Source organism: Epargyreus clarus, unplaced genomic scaffold (genome assembly GCF_041222505.1).
Source record: "Epargyreus clarus isolate Ecla_fem2 unplaced genomic scaffold, WU_Ecla_fem_2.2 ptg000014l, whole genome shotgun sequence".
Classification (NCBI taxonomy): Eukaryota; Metazoa; Arthropoda; class Insecta; order Lepidoptera; family Hesperiidae; genus Epargyreus; species Epargyreus clarus.
In genome coordinates, this window is record NW_027332222.1 from 13,528,772 (window position 1) to 13,545,158 (window position 16,387).

The following is a 16,387-nucleotide window of genomic DNA, read 5'->3' on the forward strand; positions in this document are numbered from 1 at the left end:
ATGGATACCTGATAATGTCAGTTATCGAAGACAATATCGGCAATATAGCACAAAACTTTTTCACGGTGAAACGAATTTATATAAAAATAAATATGTATAGATACTTAAATCGATGTTATTAAATATTGTACAAATGTTAGTAATAAATCAGGTGCGAAATATTTGAGAAACGCTGCGTTAGGTACAATCGTGTAGAGACTTTAACAGTAGGTACAGTGCGAAATAAAAGCGAAGTGAGTTAAGCCTGAGCCGCGTATCGTTAATGCCTGCCTTGTGTAATTGCTTTACGACGGTTATATTTTATATTAAATTTTTCATTATTATCGTATATTTTAGCATAGAAAGTTCATCGGCGTCGAGAGAGCACCATAGTATGTTTTTTGGTACGTTCCAATAACTTTGCAGTATAGTGCAATCCTATTGATATTGTATTAATAAAGAACCAAATTAAAAAATTAGTAATTAAGTAATTTATTATCCTATAAATACTAAAAACTATACGCATGTTTTCACTATACTGATAAAAATGGTTATGTACAATACGAAAGAGCTACTGTTTTATATATGAATTCTTGCTCGCCTGTAAAATTTTGCAGAATGAATCATATTATAAGATTGTACAATATGAATAAATGCAAAAAAAGACATTTCCTCGATAAACTGTGTTCAATCATTAAACATACCTTTTTATTCACAACCTGTTTGAATCCACTCACACAACCAACGTATCGTCTAGTACCTGTTACCGACGCAACTGAAGAGGTCAGAGGTCTACGAATTTTCTTTGAGATGAAATAAACAAAATCAGCCTCAACTGGGATGTTTTCTTTGCTCTCATAGTAAACCCGTAGACGATATCCTCTAGACTCCTATTCATTTAAGGCTCCTTGAGACTGACTGCAGTGCAGTTGAGAACTGTATGCAGGTCGGAATTAGGTCAGCATGTTAGTTAGCCGTCACTTGAACTGCACGCATTCGATTGCAGTTGAGTGGCGTCAACGCGTGTTGTCAAACATGAACTACGTGCAGTCCAAATGCAGTTAGGGTTCGTACACAAAACTGCGATGCGACGTCGCATCGCAAAAATCTGCGAGCTCCCTCGACGCATCGCAAGAACTTGCGAATTGATTCGCATCGCACAGTGGTTGTTGTTGTTGGTCACCCTGAGAGACTCTACGCCGCACGATATCGCATCGCAGCAATTCGCATCGCAATTTTCTGCGTTGCGAATTCGCATCGCGTCGCATCGCAGTTTTGTGTTCGAGCCCTTACTCAGTGACGGACGTACAACGAAATTATGACACAATATGGATAAACAAATAACTTCCGTTTTAATTTGTACTTTATACCTCCTCCTTAGCTCCTTAATTGTACGCGAGCACCCTGCCATGTGTCCATGTGTACAGTTGGGAGAGGCAGTTACAACCGTACACAGCTGCAGTTGGCTTAATTTTGTGCTGTTCGTTTGTTAATATCGATTGCAAACGTGCAGTCAGTCTGAGGGAGACCATAAACTTAGGCCGGGTTGGGCCAACGACAATTATAACATAAGTACGACTTTAATTTGAAACCTGTGGCAGCAAACTATTGAATTAATATTGATGTACACCCAGCGGTCGAAATTAGATCATACTCAAATGATACCACTTGATGACCAATTTTATTTCAGTTGACAAACTTGGCAAACTTTGGTTGATGAGACATCGAAGTGTAGGTACTTATGAATTACCTAATTATGAATATTTATGCACCGTTTTCTATTAATATAAAATAAAACAATACAATACATCAAAATATAACAATAATTTAATGACATTATTATCGCTGTAATTAGAATTTTCCAAAATACAACTTTTCACTTAATACACACGATTTTAACTTTGCCTCAGATTCAAATACTTTGTTCTCGGAATTTTCCCTACAATATGTTATATCAAAAATATTTTTTACAAATCAGTTATCAGAGTCAGCAGCATCTGTTTCCAAAGAGCTGACATCTGCGTCAACGTCACTAGCAGCAGGAACTCTGTTCATACGCCTTTGAATGTTCTCTCGAGCATAATGCGTTTCATTGTCTGTTTCAATAGCTGGGAAATTAATGTTATTGTTTTAATTGACCTTTAACTTTATTTAGAACATTATAATATAACAAATGAACTTGCTTATACATATTTGTTATTTGGGAATTCATGATGATTATTATTCAAAAATATATTGACACTAATTAGAATTCAATTTAATTTAACTAAGTAAAATTAAAAGCAAAATATTCCGCTGTTATAACCGAAAATAATGTATCGCTTACTTTCAACTGTTCTAAAAGAACTGTCTGAAGATTCAGCGGGCATCGGTGGTCCAATCATCGGGACCGTATTGTTCGCTGCTCCAAGAAAGGCCGAAGGGTCAATTAGGACTGCCTAAAACACATTACAATATATTTCAATAAACAAGTGCATCCGATATTATTTTTTATATTTAAAGTAAAGACTACAACAACTGCAATATTTGTCAGAGATAAGTTTCATATCTTCTTAAATTATACATTAAAAAGAAGTAATTATAAAGCTTTTGAATATCATATTATTTAACGTAAACTCATTGAATGATTTCCAAGCAAATCATTTAACATCCGAGTCCTAACCTCGCTCTGAGGTCCCGAAGACACATCACTGGAGCTGATGGAAGTGCCTCTACCAGAGCTGTCCTGGGATTGGTCGCTGTGCATACCGCGGCCGTCGCCCGCGCCCACGCCAACGCCGAAACCCGCGTCCATCATGTTGCCGTTCATGTCGTACTCCGGTTCATTCGGCGGTTCGAAAGGATCAGGGAGCTCTTGTCCGTCTTCTGGAATTTCTTCCTGGAACTGCAGACGCTAGAAGATTTAATTTATATCGTTATTACATCATCCACACTGTTTGCTTATTGCTTTAATATATTTTCATACTGTGTGACAATACTGATTACTTAAAGGCATATAATACTGTATTTAGAGTTAAAAGGATTTTTCACGTAGATACATACGTGTAGTTTAATAATTAATAACATCAGAAATATCTTAATTTGGAATCATTAAATCATATTAAACGAATTAAGTTTTAAATACTTTTATTAAACTATGCATGACATATAAATGGATAAAATATATAATTACCTAGACAAAATTATGTAATACACAGAGAGTTCACTTACTGATTGCTGTTGACTTATAATATGAAAAAGCCAATTTGGAACAAATGCGTCATCTTCGACGTAACATGATTCGTACGTGTCAGAAGACCTTCCAGATACAAACAATTCTTCTGAAGTCTGCAAATAATTAATACACTAAAATACAAAAAAAAATACATACATAACAGAATTTAGATATCATTTAAAAAGGATAATGAATAAAATTAATGGAATCCCTTATTGCTATTCAGTTTGTGTCGACGACAACCATCCACTTCACGTATCGATAAAGGCATTAGGTATGTATCATTATGGATTTTGATGTAGCAAATTATGAAAATTACGAGCAAAATATATGTAGCGAGTTGACTGACTTCGTAACTTCCAGAAAAGGCATGAAAAAAACAACACATTTCCAGATTTTTATACATTGTACTGGTTACTGAAAATATTTTATATCACGGCGTGCGTAAATGGACGTTTTACGCACGCTTCGCGTGCGCAAAACCCCCATTTCCGACCCCGTAATATAAAATTTTATACAACACGCGGACGAAAAATGTTTTTCTGACTCGTGTGATTGCAGTCCTCGCCTGCGGCTCGGCCTGCAAACTCACACTTGTCAGAAAAAAATTTTTCGTCCTCGTATCGTAATGTACTATTTTCGTATACTCACAGTCTGACGTGCAATTTCTAAGGCTAAATTTCCAGTTTCAGGGTCCACAAGGTTGATGTACTCTGGCTGGTCACCAACAACAGGCTCCCCATCCATAGAAAATCCGCTAAATACTTGTACGGCTAAAACTCCTCCCGTATTCTAAAAAAAATTGAATCAATGAACTAATCCATGTTCCATAAAAAATATCGGCGTGCCTACTAAGTAATTTTATTATCAAAATGCATGTAGAATATACCTTCATTATATGTTGATCTTTTCTTTCAAATATGTCTCGTACGGTTTTCCCATTAGAACTTTGCTGCGGAACTAAAGTATTGTCTAAGTCATTATGGGCATCATAGTCAGTAGATGTAAATGAAAGCAAATCAGTATCGATACTCGTTAACCTCGAATGACTTGATCCCATCGTTGCCGGGGTTTCAAGATCAGATTCAAAGGAGTAGTTTAACAAAGCATTTTGTAAGTCGCTTCCAGAAATATTACAAGTGTTCTCATTATTAACTACAGTCTTGTAGCTAATTGGCGACGAACTTTCATTTAAACTCTCGTAATGATCATCTCGAGTTAAAATTACGGTCTCCGAATCTGAATCATTCTTATCTTGTATTTTTTTGATGAAACTTAATCTTTCTTCTATTAGTTGTTTCATAGCTGCGTTTATTTTACTATTTGATCTTCTAATATATTTCGTATTACTTATTTGAACATTGGTACATTGTTGTTCCTCAATATGAATCGTACTCGATGAATCTAATATAGGAGTAGATGAACGCGTCAAATAATTTATTTCCGGTTTTTCACCTTTACACCTCGTTGAAGATTTACATTTTTTATTCGACGGTGTCTTATTACCAGGCGAAGAGCTCAGTATTTTTTGATGGTTGTCTGGATTTTTATTTCTTAATAACTTTGAATTAGGACTGTTGGGACCTTGTGTAATGCACTCAGATTTTTTACGCGTTATCGACATAGGGCTTTCCGCCCTTACTTGTAACATGAATACTTTTTTATTTCTGTCATTAATCATTACTTTAGAAGGCTTATCTATAAGTCTTTTGTCATATATGTTTGAAGTTTCAGGTAAGTTTTCTTTATTTTCGTGGGACACAGATGACAAATCTACCATCTTTGAACTCTTGCTATTTTTCACATATTTTTTATTTTTACCGTTCTCAAAATTATCTGTAGAAATATTTCCTAAATTTGCTTTCTCCGGTGACGAAGAATTTTTTTTATTACAATCAGTATTTGTCCTTATTGGCAAAGCACGCACAGTTGCTATACTGTTGGGGGATGAACATGGAGAACTATTTTGTGATGGTGGGCTGTAATTGTTTTTTGAATTATTCAATTTTGTCAATGCTTTTGTATTTGCTGACGACGAATTTTCACTTCTCGAATTCTCTATTTCGTTGCGAAATACTAAATAAGTTAGGTTTTTTTTCTTTTCCTTGTTGAACTTTAATAGACTGTCTTTTAAATCTCCAGTTTTCGATCTGACGATACACGGCGTGAAATTTTTCTCATTCGTAAGTTTTTTTGTACAATCTGTACTCTTATTTAAATTATCTATTTTAATAACGGGCTTCCTTTTATTGTCGTTGAGACGTAAGCTGTCATCGATTTGTTTTATATTTTTATTATACTCTTTCATAGTGATATGTTTTATAAGAGGTTTATTTTTTATATTTTTGGCACTTCTTGAGGGCATGATACTAAAATAATTATAATTATGTATTTTAATAACACACTTACAAAAACTATCAAAGAAATATATTTCATTAACCTCAGACATACCTAGTAGCTAATTTAGAGGCCACCTGTAAAATAAGACTTGAGTAAATTAGAATTAAGGGTAATACCTACCTCATTAATTGAAATATCGATACTTAATTCCAAATTATATTTTAAAAGGTAAAAAAATCTTTTACCTTTGTCACAGTTCTGTTATTTATTTCTTTTTTGGGTAAGCTATTGGCAACGAACGATCTCTTATAATCTTTAGGTAAAATTGCTTGTGTTGTTCTTGTGTATTTTGTGTTCTGTTTGGGGATATATTTCTTTTCAGCGACTTTATATTTCTTATCCTGCTTTCTTGGACAAATTTTCTCTTTTGATTCAACTGTTTTCTTTTTAATTAATACATCACGTTTTCTAGAAATCGTATGTGCACATGGACTCTTTTTCGCTAATATTTTTGGTCCATTTCTTTTCCATTCTCCTTGAAATATTATATCTTCAGAAACATGTCTATCTCTATAACTATGTACATGAATGCCACAATAACTTAGTTTTGGTCTTACATATTTTGTTAGGGAAATATTTTGCGACATTCCCGTATCACTAGGAATCTTTAGACAATGGAATCGAGTTTTTGAAAGGCTGCCATATACACCCGCTTCAAAAGACGAATCTTTTGTATTTTGAAAGTTTGAAATAGATGTTAATAATTTTACGTCTGCATCTAAGGTTGAGTAGTAATCTTGAGTCATGGTAGAACATTCAACATTTTTGCCTAAATTTGTATCAGAATCGAAAATCTTTACAGGTTTCTTCTTAAATGCTGATAAAAAGTCGCAACATATGTTTTCATCTGTTAACGTTCCAAAATTTACAGAATTTCTATTGAATCGCAGGTTCGTAAGTGAATCACCAATCTTTATGCCAGTTTCACATATATTCGGCGCATTCATTAGAGAGCTAACAGCTGAAGGTGTGGGACACAGCGCTAAAATATCCGTGCCACACTGGGCATCTGCACTCACATGTCGAATACCTTTAGAGGTACTTGGCTCATTTAAATCTAAAAATATTTAAATATCATTATTTTAGGGAATGAAATTTTTTACCTATATTAGATGATCCGACGACATGAAGATAATTACATTGTATATGACCATAATCATTACAATATTACCGTTTAAAAATATTGTTTCAGAATTAACCGCCTCAATTGGGAGCATAAAATCTAAACTGTCATCTTTCGTGACACTTATAACTGTTTCAAGAATCGCTTCGGATTCCACAACATCGGAATTATAGTCCACTTCAGTAGCAATAGATCGACGTAGAGCGATTGTTTCTTCTATATCCTCAGTCACGATATCAATGAAAAAACTTTCTTTTGTAGCCGCCACATTTCCAGGTGAATAAATTATGTTGTTATCTTCATTACAAATTGTGGAATTTATTAGTTTCTCACTTTTTTCTGTACTTAAGTCTTGATAACATAGCTCAATTAAACTTCTGGGTATCTGAAGTTAAGAGTCAGTAATTATTGCAAATATTTATAAATATTATAACGTAATTGTTACGATAGTATCTATCGCTAAATGGTTTCTGTCGCTCTAAGAAATCTGTAACTGACTGAAATGGGACGGAAGTTCTACCCAACGTCACGACACACTGTTGTCCCAGTGAATAAAGTTAGAATGCAAACGATCTCTGCCTCACCACAACTTCCAAATAGTAGGAAAAATAACGCTATATATATATCTGTTTATTTATAGATAAAAGTAGATGTGGTGGGGTTCCTAGCGCAATCGATCCACGAACAGATCTACTCTTCTACAATGAAATTTGAAGTAAATGGCTTACAGGTTTCGATGAATTCGACTGTAAATTGTGATGTTCTTTAATGTCTTGTTTTGGTTTATTGAACGTATAACTTTTATACTCGAACTCGATTTTTTTGCTATATTTCTTAGCCAACTGTCCAGAGCTTGAATGTTTCTTTGATAGCTTTTTGATTAACTTGTTCTTACTATGTCGTCCTTTAATCTTACTTGATTTAGATCCTCTACTTATTTTATGTTTTGAACTAACTTGCATATCGGACTTTTCTTGTTCTTTCATTTTAATTTGTGTAGACTTTTTGTGGGTTCTTTCGTATCTATATTGAGAATCATTCGATGTATTCGAAAGAGAACTTTCAGCGTTAGAATTCGGAGTATAAACATCATTGGGAGAAACTATATCAAAATCTTCATCGACCCAGGCTTGAGTAATTTCTAGGCGAATTTCCTCCTTACTTTCAGATTTCATAGATTCTAATCGTACCTCACCATATGTAGATCTGGGTTCTGTGTTTAAAAACACAATTAAATTGGTTATAATTAAAGTATACGATTTTTTTAGGATAGGCAAGTAGTATGCTCATTTTAAAAATTACTATATTTTTTATGTACCTAACATAAAGGAATCCATTTCATTGCTTGTAGCACTTAAATTGTCTTCAGTATAATGTATTTCTGACTTTACAACAAATTGTTCATTGTCTTGGTCTAAAACTCAAATAATAATACAATAAAGATTAATTAATTCCAAATTATAGACATATTAACTTAATTAATCTACCTGTAATTACAAATTAATTAAAAAAAACACAACAGTTATCCCGAAAAATCTCACACATCATATTAACGAAGATAAGAAATGATCGTAAAAAATGAAAATTTATCACGAAATGGTGAAAGACACAGAATGGATAGATAGATACACTTACTGGGGGATAACATCAAATATTTGTCAACAATTTTATCCCTGAAAAATAAGTGGAATTAAATTAATTTAAGGGAAAACATATAGGTATTCAGAGTAATAATAAAAAGTTAAATACTCAAATTAATTTATCAATAACTCACGCAATATCATCATTTTTTATTTTTCGTCGCATGCTATCAGCGTAGTCTGAAAGAAATTCAAATTAATCTCTTGATATCAGTAATAATCTGTTTGTTAGAAACAAAAATACCACAAGACTTTCGATCTACCCTATTTACTATTGGTGCTAACGTTTTTGGACAAACCTCCAAGAATATTGCAAGTTTGCATAAATATCTTACCAAATCCTATTGCTTTCAAGGGATAGTTTTCAATAGAATATTTCCTTCTCCGTTCAATCCCTTTCTCCGTGAGTGATAACAGATCTAAGAGTTTCCTCTGCATCCAGCTGGCCGGTGGCGGAGTGTGATGGTCCTCGGTCGTACGGAGTGCTAGCTTCATTAGTCTACACACTATGCGATCCAGTTCAGTAGTAATATCCTCATCAGCGGTAAGCAACGACCGGAGTTTCTTCAATTTTAAGTCTATAGCTCGGCGAACACTTCGTCCTACGACAAGGCTTTTATCACATTGGAGAATACAATTGCTGATGACGTTGGAATATGTTTACCGTTCGAAATAAGGTCATAGTTATGCGAGGTAGCTAAGCTATAGATGTGTGTCGAAACCATCAATAGCATTGCTGATTTTGATCAAATAAAATTTCTCTTAATCAAAACATATTTTAACCGTGTTATTTAGCGTACCTATGCTAAAATATACTATGTTGCGTATTTTTTACCAACCGTAAATATCTGGCATCATAGTACTTCCGTCTGACAGAGACTGGACATCAGTCGTGTCCCACTGTAAAACAATTAATCAATTTACTGGTAAGAATTATATTCAACTCATATTTAAACTACTTTCTTAGCACCATATAATAAGGACGTATGATAATTTTTCTATGAAAATACCTTATTACGAAACCTCTTTTGGTAACAGATAAAACCTTTTTGGTGTGGAATTCAAACAAAATATTAGTAAGTACAAAATCATTATTTATTCAAATTTACTACATTCCAGTGATGCATAAATTATATTTTAAAAGTTTAATGCTTATATAATACGTGTTGCACTTATTATTATAAATAAAGTTATATTTGAAACAAATTTTGACTACACAGATAATAAACATCACAGTACATTGGCAGATACAGAATTTTGCAATTTACCTACTTCTATTTTATAATAACATAGCATAAATAGTTTTAAAACCGTTTTTGTGAAGATACACTATATTAGTGCAAATAAACTTTCATGAAACCGTAGGAAAAAGGGATATAATCGAAAACAAAAAATTAAACTTTTAGACTGGTTCTGATCCACGACATCAATTATAAAATAAAATAGTCTTCTCATTAATAGTTGGCAATAGAGTGCTCAACATAGCAACACTTTTCAACTTGACATAAGGCACATTTAATATAAAACAATATTAATGTTTAAAATAATATTAATAAAAAATGAGTTTCTCGTAATGTAAAGAGATGTGAGATGTGAGAGATTATTTGAGCCTTATGACTTTTTTGTGACCCTTCACATTTACTGGTTACATCTGACAGACTGACAAAAGTGACAAAAAATATGTTGAATTACTAATAAATGTACGGCGACTTGGCACCCTAACTTTTGAGATAATGAGATTAGTGACCAACAAAACAACAAAATAATAACGACTTATCTGTTACACGTTCCTCGAACGACAAGAACGCCAAAAGTTAACATTTAGTACTTTCCTAGTAAAATTGTGCAAAAATTACGACACAAAAGTGAAAAAAAAAGTATTCCAATCTTCGTAACAGGCTATGAAATATTATTTACATTAAAAAAAGTTGATTACGACATAACCGAAGGTTATCTAGCAACTAAAGTGGCATTATAGATGTTATGGTTAGCATCTTAGCTACAGTATGACAACACTACATTTCGACAAATTCAAATTGTTTTACGTCGGAGAGCACATCATTGTCCTGCCAGTCGTCGTCCATCGAGCCCATGGACGTGTTGTCGACCACCAGGCGGGAGTAGATCAGTACATCATCGACTATCTCGTACCCATTCCACTCTAAGAGATCCCTGGAACAATTCACATACTTATAGTAGACTATTACACTTACAGTTTTCTAATTTAAGCCTGATCCCTCTTACACAATAAAGGTTAACCGAGTTTTCAGTTTATTAAGCAACTGCTTGTGATTGTATGCACTTAGCATCCACAAAATGAGGAGTTAATACAAGCCACGCGGTTAGCCGTCCCCATATTTAACCGCTAGTGCGTAGAAGGAATTTAGATCTGTGATGGGCCATAATTAGGACTGCTATCTTTTTTAGGGTTGCATGCAGATGTTCGTAGACAGCAGTGTATATTACATCAGATGGAGTGAATTTTCGAAAATAAAATAAGAAAGTAACCTAGAATAAATGTCCAATTGTCATGAACTGAACCAGCTTTCGGTCATAACAAAATTAACGACAAAAACAACAATGCTTACTTCACTTGATATGCGTCATGAGTGATGTGTTTGACGACCTGCATCAAATGCTCCAACGGTATCTCCAATTTGTTTACATCTACTGCGAATTTGTTGTCTCTTATGTCGATCAGTTTATTGATCTCATCTGATATCAGATCTAAGATTCGACACTCATCCGATTTAGTCTAGAAAACATAACATTACATATTTAAGTTTGATGTTTAAGATTTTCTTAATTATTATTTGAAAATCTTCGCTTAACATGATTGTGTGGTAAACATATTGAATTTGCAATAATACTTCAAAACAACTTACTTCAAATGGATAGTTAAACTCCTTAACAACCTTGTAGTACTCATTCCAATATGGCGCATTGTCTCCCCAATTTATATTATTCCAAGTACTGGAATCCTCTATCGAGCATGGATTCAAGCTGTTCTTATTAAAGTTGAGCATCTTAGTCATATGTCGGATCTCGTCCACTATTTCTCTCGAATGAACAAGTGAATCCAATTTGTTCTTTGCCAGCAAGTTTTGGGTGGTTTTAGAGAACTTTCTAACTTGATGAGTGGTACAATTTAATCTGCAAATTATATTAAGTCATTATCTATATCAATATAATACATATGTAAAAAATAATGTGTCCAAGAATATTGAGAAATGCAAGTATAGAGCCAACTGTGAACTTGAGGTCAACTTCATAGGTATAATATGGACTACTTATTTACCACAAAAATATTCAGAGTTCTTGTGTAAAAAATTAATAACCGTACACGGAAGTAAAAGTGATTGTGTGGCGGACTGTATTCAGCGAAATGATATAAACTAATAGTATACATGAAAATAATGTAACAATGTCCAGTATTTATAGTAATATTTTACAGAATTCCATATTTCTCTAGTCTAGTACTGAATATCATGACAAGATAAATGTTTGTTATGCTATTTCAACATAATTATGCTGCCTCTAACTACACTCGATCTACATAGTAAAATTAAACCTGCTAGCCACATCCTCAAATTCATAAACTCTGGATGTAATTTTCCTCTGTGGCACTAGAACATTGTAGCACAGAATCTCCTCATCAAACATTAGAAAGCCCTTTCCGCGCTCCAATTCTATATTGCACTGGGAGATCTGGTCTTTGTATTCTAGATTCTCGAGGGAGGGATCAGGTGAGTCAAGGACGATTGTCATGTAAGATTGTTTCTCAGAAAACAGTAGGTCTGCATAGGAATCGCAGCTGAGAGAATGAAAGAAATAAATGTTTAAAAATTGATTTTCAATAATAAGAAACAGACGATTTATTAAAAGTGGTAAATCTAAACTTGTAATGGCATAGAGCTAAGATGATGCTAATGCACATGATTACAAAGCTGTGTTATCATATAAAGACTTTGTTTCATATAAAAGTCACTAATAAGATACTTTATATTTTACTAGTTTTTGCCCGTGGCTTCGCCTGCGTTGAAAAGAAAAATAATATGACATATTAACATACATGAAACTGAAAATTCGTACCTTCATCGGAATGACATTGGCGCCATCTAGCGAAAATTGGTCGTACCAACTCTGTAACCTTCGTGGGCTCATGTACAACAACTTTTCTAAAGATCATCACTTGATCAAATACATAGTTTACGATTCAATCCTTTCAATCCGTTTTGGGTCCAAAAGATCGATTCTCTGATTAATCGATCTTAGATCGCCATCCCTAGTTCCCGTGGGATTTCCGGGATAAAACTATTCTAGGTCCTTTCTCGGGTTTCAGACTATCTTTGTACAAAATTTCATTAAAATCGGTTCAGTGGTTTAGGCGTGAAGAAGAGACAACCAGACAGATAGACAGACAGACAGACAGACAGACAGAGTTACTTTCGGATTTATAATATTAGTAAGGATAGTAAGGATTAATATGGAAGTAAGATAAGGATGTGGTATACATAAAACCTAGAGGTATTTGTGTGAGTGGGCTATGAGTGTAGAGTATGTTGCATATTAAAGGCACTCACTTTTCTGGGGCACAAAGCATGTTGGTTTCTGTTATTGGATCGGGACTCTCCCAGCTATCTGTCATTTCATCCAATTCATTGTGTTTAGGGGCATCTGAAACAGAAAAGAATAAAAGTTGAGAATGACATTATACAATTGATTTCATAATTTAATTGGTTTTGTTTCCTAGTAATTTTTATTTTAAATTTATTTATTTAGTTTTATGGGTGTATTTTTAGTTGAAAAATAAAATAAAATTGAATGTGACACCACACCGATAACTTTCATATATTTTAATTCAAATTTATTTTGCACTGTGAAAACATATTTCGATACACAGGAGAAATTCTATAATAACACTGAATACATGCAAAATACCTCGAAAAAATACTATTTCAACTCACTAGCAACAAGTGCCAAGCAATTAATATCCAAATCTGGCTGCTTATGGTAATCTTTGCAAATGAACAATGCGAGTTGACTGCAGCACCCAAAGCGCTGTGTGCCTGCAGGCCCTGGTCCAATGCCTTTGCAGGTCACTGTGTAATCTGGATACCTTGCTACAATGTTACTGCACCTGTAATAATACATATTCATGTAATTTACCTAAATACACAAAAAAAGTTAAAATCAATAAAAATTTTTCAACAAGATGATATCAAAATATAAATCTCTTTATTGTTATAAATTATTTGAATCAAAAAAAATTGCGAGACCTTATACAAAACAGTTTAAATGTGAATGATGGAGATATTATAGAGATACATAAATAAATAAAATAGCAATCACTGTTTAATGTATCCATTCCACCTGTTAAGTATTGCATACATCCATTTATACTAATTATATAGTTCTATTAATTAATTAGTTCTATTAATCCTGAAACTCTTTTTAATTTAGCAGTACTAAATAATAATTACCAATCATGAAACTGCTCTCTAGTCCACTCAAAGAAATGATCGAGTCTTCTGAGGCCATTCTTCTCCAAAGCCTTGAAGAGCACATTGAAATCTCCATTGGGTGTGGTGAATACTGCAATCTGAGGCTTGATAAAACCAAACACATTGTGGACAAGCCTCTCCAGGTCATGAGGCAGCATGTGTTCAATCATTTCTATGGCCACAACTGCATCACAGCCAATGAGCCTGTAATCTGGGTCCGCTGCATTGCCTTGGTACAGCTGCAATAAGTAATTTTAATATTTTAATGTAAATTTAATTTGAAGAATCCTGAACCAATGAAAAATTTGTTTTGACTTACATGGTCAACTTAAGTGAACAGCTGGCTTTTATATTGGCCTTTGCATTTTGACTACTGGAGTGTGAATACAAAAAGCACAACAAATTCTACCTGTTAATATTTTTTATATAGAAGCTGAAGCTGCTAGGAGCAGATAGGGTTAAATTTTCACCAGTTGTTTAATGAAGTCAGCAGAAATGAAGCTAAAATGCATAATAAATAATAAAAATCAATTTACTTTATACTTACAGTAATTTGCAAAGGAGTTTCCCTCCTAGGAGCATAATCATCGCAGCTCAGAAGATCTGAAGAGCAGCGGAGATGCAGAGACTCAATGTCCACCCCAAGAATGCATTTTATTCCCGGCACATCCTTTAGGTACTTTATGAAGCTTGTGTCATTGTAGCCGAAGTCTACAACCTGTTAATTAATTTAAAATATTATAATAAACAAACAATCAGTTATCATGCTTTTTTAAACATTATTGTTTCTTTTTCATGTTCCATGGCTGGAAACGAGTCTCTACAATTAAAGGAGACCTGGAGCATGCTCAACCATGTTGCTCCAATGCGGATTAGTCGAATATTTTAAATAAAATTATATTCGAGTATGTTTATGTAGGGGGGGTAAAAATAAATTCTACACTCACCTTCGTTATTTTCCCGGCCCATCTTTCATCCATAAGGCAGTCCGCGACCGCTGCGTACCGTTGAGCGTACACCGGGGGGAAAAACACCACGCCTTTCTCATCATCGAAGTCGGCGAACACATGCTCTTCATCACCATTATCCGAAACTTCTCCATTCTTAGTCAAAGCCCACTTCTTGTAGTACGGCCAAATAGGAATCAGCCAGTCTAAAGCTGTCAGCAACGATTCGCGGAAATAAATCAAAGTCTGGAATGCAATGATCATTGTAGAAACTATGGATTTTAAACGCAATCACGATTTGATCACGATCAGATCTTCGAGCGGCCTATCATTCTACCAAGAATCAAGATGTTCACATGTTTCTTTGTTGTTGTTGATTTGATTGATATTTTGTTTTCTTTCTTTTCTGGATTCACCCGTTTGTTTATTTTGTTTGTAACAGTTTATTTTTAATTTAACTGAGTTTGGCTTACTGGCCAAAGTGATACTACTAATACAGCCAAAAATAACTGGAGATATTAAAAAATAAAGCTCAATTTAAAAAGATTTTAGAAAAAATATCGTGTACAAAGCTTAAATTATTTATATTTCACTATAATAACACAATTAAACAAAATAGCAGATTTCGGACTGTCCATGAATGGCAAACCTTGATAAAATTAGTCAACTTGTCAGAAATGACAGTTTTTTTTTTGTTTTTTTTTACACGTCATTTTATTTCATTATATATTTTAAATCTCAAGATTTGAGAATCTTCGAAGTTTTGTGAGTGACTTGAATCAAGACTCACAAAACTTGCTTCCTTAGAAAGTTCAATAGGCTCTTCAACAATTAATTGCCAGATTAAAGAAAAATATTGACAATTTCTATTTTTTCCATATATGACATCCCGTACCTAACCGTAATAATTCCATACAGTCGAAAACTTATATATCTTTCTTTTCCGTATGATATACTATTTTCAACAGTATTTAAATGATTGTTCTAAAGTAGGCAATAATCAATATTATTAATGTCTGTATATGAAAGTTGTTAATTTAAATCTGCCTACACTTGATTATATAGCAATGTTGCTGTTCAGTACATAATATAAATATATCAGAAATTCGATCTTATTTCAGGCGCATTTGTCAATATTTCCTGTGACTGTAGATTTCCGAAGAATATTGTTTTCCAAAAACATAAAAGTCTTCAATATCCATGAAACAGAAAAAACAAGGTTCTATCGTTATATTATGTCTATGGTTAAATGTCTCTGTCATTTTAGTAACAAACAATAAAGTATTTATGTAAAGTGCACAAACGACATCAATCAGCTATTTTAATTTTACAATCCAGCTTACAATGATCGTTATATACTATACTTGTAAATATACGTACTCAACAAAGTATCATTGTATAACAAACATATTATCTACCACACTTTTATTAGCTTGACATGTATGTATGTATATAACGGAATCTTTGAACTCTATTTTTACCCACTTTGAACGGTCTGATTAATTTAAAATTTTAAACAATGATCAAGAACCGATGATAATACACGACGTTAATAATTTTATCCCATTCTCCTCATCAAG

General features: G+C 33.5%; 1 protein-coding gene across 1 annotated transcript; it reads right to left on the bottom strand.

Annotated features, from left to right (window-relative positions):
• Positions 1-1,787: 1,787 nt before the first annotated feature.
• Hen1 (Hen1 methyltransferase) lies at positions 1,788-15,319 on the bottom strand. The gene is made up of 24 exons (XM_073079050.1): positions 14,808-15,319; positions 14,408-14,578; positions 13,840-14,099; positions 13,324-13,496; positions 12,940-13,033; positions 11,928-12,170; positions 11,242-11,509; positions 10,945-11,111; positions 10,402-10,528; positions 9,196-9,256; positions 8,692-8,958; positions 8,491-8,536; positions 8,310-8,389; positions 8,035-8,136; positions 7,445-7,929; positions 6,765-7,101; positions 5,779-6,650; positions 5,645-5,667; positions 4,083-5,562; positions 3,845-3,985; positions 3,190-3,306; positions 2,642-2,872; positions 2,306-2,417; positions 1,788-2,087 (listed from the first exon to the last, which is right to left on the bottom strand). The coding sequence occupies exons 1-24, from the start codon at positions 15,069-15,071 to the stop codon at positions 1,954-1,956; spliced, it is 6,255 nt and encodes a 2,084-aa protein (XP_072935151.1). The 5' UTR covers positions 15,072-15,319; the 3' UTR covers positions 1,788-1,953.
• Positions 15,320-16,387: the final 1,068 nt, after the last annotated feature.